The sequence below is a fragment of the Rhododendron vialii genome, chromosome 6a (assembly GCF_030253575.1).
Source record: "Rhododendron vialii isolate Sample 1 chromosome 6a, ASM3025357v1".
Taxonomy (NCBI): Eukaryota; Viridiplantae; Streptophyta; class Magnoliopsida; order Ericales; family Ericaceae; genus Rhododendron; species Rhododendron vialii.
Window position 1 is genome coordinate 28,114,931 of NC_080562.1, and position 9,123 is coordinate 28,124,053.

At 37.1% G+C, this 9,123-nt stretch overlaps 1 protein-coding gene across 1 annotated transcript; it reads right to left on the reverse strand.

The window, feature by feature from the left end:
- Nucleotides 1-4,279: 4,279 nt before the first annotated feature.
- On the reverse strand, nucleotides 4,280-6,524 carry LOC131330048 (F-box/LRR-repeat protein 4-like). Its single transcript, XM_058363526.1, has 2 exons — nucleotides 4,640-6,524; nucleotides 4,280-4,532 (listed from the first exon to the last, which is right to left on the reverse strand). The coding sequence occupies exons 1-2, from the start codon at nucleotides 6,433-6,435 to the stop codon at nucleotides 4,496-4,498; spliced, it is 1,833 nt and encodes a 610-aa protein (XP_058219509.1). The 5' UTR covers nucleotides 6,436-6,524; the 3' UTR covers nucleotides 4,280-4,495.
- Nucleotides 6,525-9,123: the final 2,599 nt, after the last annotated feature.

The following is a 9,123-nucleotide window of genomic DNA, read 5'->3' on the forward strand; positions in this document are numbered from 1 at the left end:
CGCAATGGGTGGTAATACGGTGATCCAAGTGGTTAGGGTTCTTCGTAACGCAAGGGGTGGCAATACGGTAACCCTCGTGGTGTTATACTGTAATGCGAGGGGTGGAAATACAGACGGTGGAGATTGGTGACAGTGAGTTGTGTCAAAATCGTAAAGTTGCTTGAGTTTTGTGAACTATATGGCTAACTTGTGATAGTGGCATCTCTTAGAATGATTGCGAATGATTGGCATCCCTATGAGTTGATTGCTATCCATCGATTGAGCTATACTTTCATGTCTTTTTCTTTTGCACTTATCATCATATCTTGTACATAGAATTGATAAAGATTTTGCTACTGAGTTAGTGTAGCTCAATCTATTATTCTTTTCAAGTTCAATTGCTGGACAATAGCTTGCATGCTTCGTGTATTGGAATGTGAAAACTTTTGGAAGCTATCTTCATTTAGCTACTAAATCATCTTGTAATAGTTTTCTTTTGACAAAAATAGGTTTGTAACTAATTACTCTAGAACTCCTTTTAACTAAATTGTTTGTAACTCAATAACTTGTTCATAATCGTACTTAAGCTTATTTTGGGGCTGGTGTGCCAATGTTGTATGTTTCCTTAAATTTGGGGACTTGTTTGTATATTAAACTGGTGGAAACTCTTTTGGGTATTATTTATGATATGCGAGGATCTTTTACTGAAATAAAATATTTATTTATGTTAAAAATCAAGGGCGTGACACCGAGAGTACCGCCACAAGGTACTTCGGACCACTTTACAACCACACATTTTTTTGAGGTCTATACACTTAATTAGTGGTAACCCCACAGAAATGTATGATTATAAAGTGGTTCAGAGTATCACGTGGAGGTACTCCCGAATTATTGTATAATTTCACTTGTGTTAGTAACGTTATCACGTCACTTGGCACCACCATTAGATTTGTCTCATAACGAAAGACTAGAACCATAATGCGGTGCAAAAATTGGATACATGTAGCATTGGCGTTCATGACTAGTGTTACATGTACTCTTCCGGGCATGGATATCAGAAGTGGCCGACGTAGAAATTTACGCTGGTAGTATATTATTTACAGTGGTGGTAAAGATGAATTTCATTAATCACTTTTACTTATTAAGTTACAGTATTGTTTATTTCCATTGAACTTGCAAAAAAATTCTTATAAAAGTAATGCCTTATGATAATATATTTATAAGTGAAGACATAACATTCCCATTATCATTAACTAGAATGGAGTGTGTCGAGAAGAGAACGGTGCAAAATTTTTAGATCTGAAAAGAAGCTTAATAAGTATTTGCATACGAAGAATTAGTGTAATTTTAAAAGGACACTATCATAATTTTAAGACTATATTAGAAGGGAACAAAATCAGTACGAAAAGTTGAATCCCAAGGAGTTGGTCGGGTCGATAAGGCCTAAGACTTAGTAGTAGTTTATTTCCTCCTAAGGTCTTAGTTTCAAAATATTTAAGGTGTTTTCAATTCTTACAGAGGTATGAACTTTTTCTTATGTTCATTTTCATATTTTTTTTTGAGTTATTTGGAAAGAATTTTCATGTTATTTGTAGGATAATGGATGATGAATGTTTGGACTGTGAGTTAAACCAAATGAAAAGAAGAAATACTTTTGACTTGAAAGAGATTTATCAGGAAGATGAATTTTTGTACGGTTGTTATACAACTGTAATTTTTGTAAAAAACTTACAAACACAAGAAATACTTTTGTACGGTTGTTATACAACTGTAATTTTTTTCCTCTCTTTTAGACGTTAAAAATTGGAGCTCCTGAATTTTTATTTTAATTGTTTGTGATAGTATTATCCAATTGTTAATTTTCCATATTTATAAATATATTCTTGTGTATGTTAGTTTTTTTTTTCTTTTTCGAGCATTGTTTTGTTTGGAAAATAGGTGCCGTCAAGCATTGTTTTGTTTGGAACACAAGTTACGGGAACAATTTGATTTTAAAAAAAAAAGTTACAGGAACAGCAGAAGAAGGAAATAGTTGCCTTCAAGCATTTGCCTTATTTATCCCTCTTTTTTTATTTGCGCTATACCTTTCACCTACCTAATTTTTAAAAGGAAATAAGGGTAGTATTGTCATTTCAAAAAGTATTACAAATGTTTAAGGAATTCTTAAAAAATAATGGTGAAAAGTAATGCTTTGTTAGTACCTATAAACACAACTTATAGATTTAGGTATATTTATTGCATCTAAAAGTATTATCCTTATGAATTTAGGTATATTTATTGCACCTAAAGTATTGCCGCAGGGGCACCTATTAGCGGGGTAAACATGCTAATTTAACATGCAATTATCTCTCCTTTATAAATAGGACTCCTATGTCCTCCTCCAACACAAAATTCCATTACAAACGGCATGGCTTTTTGTTCATAAAAAGCTACTACTACTACTACATTGTTTTTGAATCCATTGAAATAAGACGTAAATTCGAACCCGTTCCAGATTCAGGTGGAGTTTATTATTATTATTATTATTATTTGTTGTTTTGCTTCAAAAATAAATCCACGATGTCTTGTTCTGTGGTCAAATATGTGTTCGAAAATTGTCAAAATCTTCCCCAGTCCGCGGCTGCATCGATCCTCATGTTGTAATGCAACAAAAGGTATGAGAACTTTCAACGGATTTGGTGTTTTAGGAAACAATTTTTGAACAAAGAGCAACTCAGAAGTCATGACATGCAAAGATAAACTTGTTTATACGGGTTACGGGGTGCACTACAGCACCCCGGGTCCTTTTCCAAAACCCAAGGATCATAGCAATGTAACTTTTCATTTCAAACTAAAACTCTCTCTCTCTCTCTCTCTCTCTCTCTCTCTCTCTCTCTCTCTCTCTCTCCATCCATTTGATAGTTGTGGTTTTGTAATGCTTTCACTGGCGGTGTGCCAAGCGGCCAATGAGGTCGGAAAAAATAAAAGTATTATAGAACACATTAAATTCTATCAAATGAGATCCACATTGCATATTTTTTCAAGATCGATATTGAAAGATATAGACAATAGACACAGAACAAATAATGGACAAAATAAACGAGACGGAGGGAGTATATTGCACACTTACTGTGAATTCATATCCAAAGTATAAAAACTTTAACCTAACACTCGATATGCAGTCCCTTTAGTTGTATGTATGTTATTATAATCCGATGCACACACCCTGTCAAACAAATAGACCCTATTGTCGTATGGTTTTCTACCTTTTCATCTGCAATTGTCTGTCAAGGTTTCTCTCATGGGATGTTTCATCACACAGGCCACTATTTGGAGCATCAGTTTCCGTCGTTGGATACCGACACACCGCATCACTTGCTTATAGGCCAGTTCGCAATGCATATCGTTTCATTGACAATCCACGACATGGTTAACGGCCAATATGAGGATTTGGCCAATTCCACTGCTATAAAACAATTTCCGCCACTAATCAATGTAAAAAATTCCCAATCACATCAGAAAGTTCTTAATACATGTTGCTCAATCACATCAAATGTCCTGCAACAAACTCAAAAACAGATTGCACTCAATGGAACAACATGCAACCTACAATATACCAACAAAATCCAAGGCCATCACTCGATTGATGGAATTCTTGACGACGACATGCCGCAAAGACTGTGCCAGAGGGAACATAAATAAGGAAAGTAACACTCTGACAAAGGTAAACTCATGTTCATCATCCTTTGAAGGATTAGTCAATCTAAACGAGCAATAAGATCAAAAGCTGCATACAAGGACATGAACTGGAAAATTGAACCAAGAGTGAGAGGCAAGAGAGAACCAGCATCAAGATTTCTAGTATTCCTCGTTAATAAAAGCCTCGTGGAGATTCCCCAGACCTATGGTAAGTAGGATATTTGACGAAGACATCGAAGCATTGGAATTGTCAAACAAAAAAACTCAACCTAAGCCACCAGTACTTCGTACCCAAACTTTGAGAGACACAGACAACTACAAGTAACCTGCATCCTAAGCCACCAATTCAGAATACAAAGACTACTTTTTCTTCTGAAGAGAAAGCCATAACATTTGAAAACTTACAGGAAAAACATCAGAAAGATTTTTATGTCCATCAGAAAGGAAAGACTTTGAGCTTTTAATCAATCCTTTGATGCACATTCTGATTTTTCAAACCCCGCGTTTTGCTATCAAATCCTTAAGCAATCTCCTCGTTCCGCTTACTAAAATAATGACATGTATCGTAAAGCGGGAAATAAGTACTTAAAAAATAAGAACCATAGCAGAAAGGGGCCCGCACTTCGTTCGCAGTATCAATCAACACAACATTGTAATATGCTTCCACTTTACAAGGCACATGTCTTTCACGTTTAAGCATTCTATTCTAGCACATCTTCCTCACTCTTTAAAACTTCGTTCAAAAGTCCTATCTCTCTTTACAATTCCAAGACACTTACTCATCAAATGGAGTTTACATTCAAGCCGATATATCACTCCATCCTTCCTCTGAATTTCCTCATAGTTGGACTTTAAGGTGTTCAATCAGACAGTTACTAAACTTGCTAGGTAAATTTATTCTATTTTTCAAACACAAAATAAAGTTTCTTCACTTTGGCTTATCAAAGTTAAGAATTACGACTCCTCTGCTGATTTGTCTGACATAACAAGGCATCCATGGCGCAAGAAAAGCTTCCTCCAGCTTTCTTCAGAAGGCAAACATGAATATGACAGGTTGATTTTCCTCAATGATGGCCTTGAAAACATCATCCAATCTACCGTTTCCGTACCCACATTAAGACACCCAGTCAAATTTATCTTTCTCAATCTTTCGCAATTTGTCAATATTTCTTTCAATCCGATTGTTGTCACTCCCAAGCAACCGTCCAAGTTCAAATGCAGGAGCCTGCGACATCTATTCCCTATAACCACCAACCCTTCATCATTAATCCCTGAGCTAGCTGCTCCTAGAATCTCCAAGTCGGAGAGTTCAAAACCATTTCCAATGTTCTTAATCCCCCCACATCCAACGATACACAACTTCCTAATCTTGGAGCCAGTCTTCAAGAAATCAGCAATGCCTTTCTCTGTTATACCCTTACAATGAGACAGATCAAGCACCTCTAAACTGGGGCATACAGAAGCAAATTTAGCAAGACATTCATCGCTCAGATTCTGATTATATCCCAAGTTCAGAGACTTTATTCGTGGGTTTTCCACAATTTCGGTAGCCCTATCTCCTCCTCCAAAATTCGCTGCCTCCATAGTAATATCCTCAAGTAAAGGACAATTCTTTGCAAGCGTGAAAAAGGTTGACTCAGTTAGATTATAACAAATAGCGAGCCTTATCTTGACTAAAGCAGAGAGACATTGAGATAAATCACTCATTGTCTCATCAGTGAGAAAATATGTTTGTACTAAAGATAAACACTCCAGGGACTGGTACTTGTTTAAAAGCGACGAAATTCCAGACAAGGTGTAACTTGGGAGTTGGAGGGAAAAATCAAGGTGGATGCTCTTCAAAGGAATACCAGCTTTAACAAGCAAATGGAGAAATTCATCAGGGACAGTCGAAGTGCAGAAAACAAGAGTTGCTAAATTTCTTGCACAACAAAGTGAATGCTCATCTAATTGACCACATTCAATTCCCTGAACTGACAATGAACTCAAATTGGGACTATTGCGCATCACAAATCCAATTCCATACTCAGTAACCGACCAACAGTTGCAAAGTGCAATATCTGTCAAGTAGATGCAATTCGCGGAAAGAGTTATAAGTGAGTAATTGGTGAGAAACTCGTTACCAGATACGTCTATCTTTCGCAAACGCTTCAACTTGGACGACAGCACCTCGATCCCGGTATCTGTCACGCCCATTTCACCCGGGCTCCGAGCCTCGAATTCATCATCCTCCCAACCAAAGTTATTTACAGGATAGGAGATATCTAGATCCTCCAAACACGGCATCGAATCGGCTATAGCAAATAATTCAAGGTCGCGTAAAGTGCGAAGCTCGGAGCACGTCAAAACCGTCAAATTCTTCATACGGGATCCCAGTATTCTCAAGCCCTTCAAATGAAGCTCGGTTCCCGAGAAACTGAGGGAGTCGAGGTTCAAATTGGAGGTTGCGACGTCTACGGTCATGCGTCGGAAATCGAGGGGTTCGAGGGCAAAATGGGGTGTTGGGTTATCGATGCTCCGTCGGTCGAAGGTATCTTTGTCGCGGAAGCAGCTGAGATGGATGGAATTGAGATTCGGAAACCGATTCAAGAGTACGGAGACGGGAAAGACCCTTGGATCGACGATGGTGAGGTGGGTGCGGAGGGCGTTGGTGAGGGAGAGGAATCGCTTGCAGGAGAGGGATGGGGATTCGAGAAGAGAGTGGTGGAGTTGGTGCAATTTGTTGAGTATGAGTTCCCAGCACTCGTCTGGTAGATCTTTGCAACCCTTCTTTGCCATTTTTTTTGCTACTGGTTGGTTGGGAAGACACCAAGAAGAAGATAACTACAGGACTATGGCGAGAGAGGCGCCAAAAACACGCCCATAATTACACATCCAAATACATACCCTTTCACAAAACATAAGAATTTCACGCACATTACACACATAGTATGTGTGAAATCCTTATATATTTTGTAAGAGATTATGTATTTGGGTGTGTGATTTTGAGTGTGGTGGTAAAATATTTTGGTGAGATAATACAGAAGAGACAGGTTAAGAGGTGTACAGAGTTCGCGGACTAATTTTTTTTTGTGTTTTGGGGGAAATTCTTCGACAAAAGTTAAAAAGAAATTAGCTACCATCGTGGCTCTTTAGTATGAAATGGGAATTTTGTTAGAAATGATTCATTGCAAGTGTATAACATAAAGTACAGAGAAATACAGAGCGGAACCAATTTAAAAGAATCGAATAATCGCATGTTATTGTTGTGCATGCGATATAGACGAGAAGATATCTCTATTGGTTTTTTTGTAGGAATAATGATTTGTTCTTTTTTTTTTCATTCTCTCCGTCCCAATTTTTTAGTCTCTCGTGCTATTCTAACCGAATAATAAATTTGTTATATTTATCAATCGGTAATAATTTTTATATGTAATATGATTCTTGTTTGATAGATCTCAACTAGTACTATTAAACAAAATTTTCAAAATCATCTAAAACCTTATAAATTACAAAATATGATCAATTAAAAAGTGCACAAAACTCCTAAAACGACTAAAAAATTGGGACAGAGATAGTACATGAATTCTAGTATGCACCCACTTCCCCACCAAATTGACTAGGATCATCGCTCTTTTCCATGGCTCCATGTGGGGCCCACTTCTAACCCCCACAAAATAAAAAAAATACCCATAAGTTTTAAAATATTTTTTAATGAGGCCAAGAAAAAAATCAGCTCAATTACATATCGGTAGGTATGTTTTTTGAACTGTTCAATTTCGTCTCTACAAATTCATAAACAAACCTACCTATAATTTTTTACGGGCCCCAAAAATCTTTTTTACAGGACCCCAAAAATATTGAATTGATTTTTTACGGGCCAATATTTGGAGCGTCAGTTTTCGTCGTTGGATACCAACACACCGCATCACTTGCTTATAGGCCAGTTCGCAATGCACATCGATTCATTGACAATCCACGACCTGGTTAACAGCCGATATTAGGATTTGGCCAATTCCGCTGCTGCTATAAAACAATTTCCACCACTAAACATTGTAAAAAAAATACCCAATCCCATCAGAAAATTCCAAATATATGTTGCTTAATACTCCTGGTACTCCTTCACAGGCTCACAGCCACCAATTCAGATTCCCCTCTCAAGAGTCATACTGCAATTTAAATCGCAGTTTGTCTTTGTGCATATACTTATTTTTAGACACATTCTAAACAGCAGTTTCCTATGGCTACAACTTGATCAAAAATTCGCTGCAGTGTGGTCGAGAGTGTTGGCAAGGAAGTCGTAGGGTTCAAAGTTGGAGACATTGTGAAAATATATGCCATGCATGAGAGAATTGCACCTCTGGGAAGACAAACATACGCCCAACATACCTCATGCCATTCAGCGGCCTAATCCTAGACGGCTCGTCGAGGATGTCTGCTGAATGGAATATGCTCTACCCACCTTTTCAGCTGCTCCACATGGTCGGAATATATGGTGATTAATGTCAATTACGCTGTTAAGGTTGGTCCAAGGTTACCTCTAGCACTGCTAGTCTGCTATCAAGCGGGTTTTCGACGGGGTGTGGGGCGCCTAAGAAGGAAGCCAAGGTTGAAGAAGGATCATCTATATCAGTAACTACTTAGTACTATCAACTAATAAGCACAAAACGTCAAAACACAACCTAAACTCAACTAGAGTTAACTGGACTCTTTGGAATGTGAAGAATTACCAGCGGATGTTTGTAACAGAACAACTAACTTGATGATCTCCAATAAACCTGTTTCAGACCTTGTTGAAGAATGACACACAGAATGGGAGTGGAGCTGTACCGCTGGTGCAGGAAGCCCTCAAAGCCTCTAAACCAGTAGGTATCCAAAAAGGAAAACCATTTAAATGCAAAATTTCCAACCAGAATTATGTGGCAGTGGATTAGTAATTATACATCAAATCAGAACTCTGAAGGGTAAGACTGCATAATACAAATTTTTTCGGTGGGTTTGGATTGAAAAGTTAAGTGACTTTTTTTTTTCTTAATCAAAATTTTTTTTTTTTTGCATTTGTTTGTTTTACATTAGTGTGACTTATTGATTTGTTTCGACGAGAAGAATAGGAAAAGTAAAAAAATTTGATCGAAACTCATACTTTTTTGAATAAATACAAAAATAAGTCAATAAGTCAATTTATTTTTGTCTTTTTAAAAAAAAAATTATGAGTTTCAATCAAAAATTTTTATTTTTTCGATTTTTCTCGCCAAGACAAATCAATAAATCACAAAAGTTTGACGCAAAACTAACAAATGCAAATTTTTTTTAATAAAAAAAATAAATTACTATTTGTCTTTTAAATCCAAATCCACCCTCATTAAGCATGCGTGTGCTCTCTCTCTCTCTCAGTGCGCATTTCTTTACCTGACCCAGCCATTTTGGACTCAGAAGTCTCAAACCATTCAAATCAAAGCAAGGATAATAGTGCAGTATACAAATTTC

What these genes read in the sequence shown, in the direction of transcription:
- LOC131330048 (XM_058363526.1), bottom strand. Translation starts at nt 6,435, where the DNA reads ATGGCAAAGAAGGGTTGCAAAGATCTACCAGACGAGTGCTGGGAACTC. An exon ending in CGCCATGGATGCCTTGTTAT is followed by an intron (nt 4,533 to 4,639) that starts GTCAGACAAATC and finishes TAGCAAGTTTAG; the next exon opens with TAACTGTCTGATTGAACACC.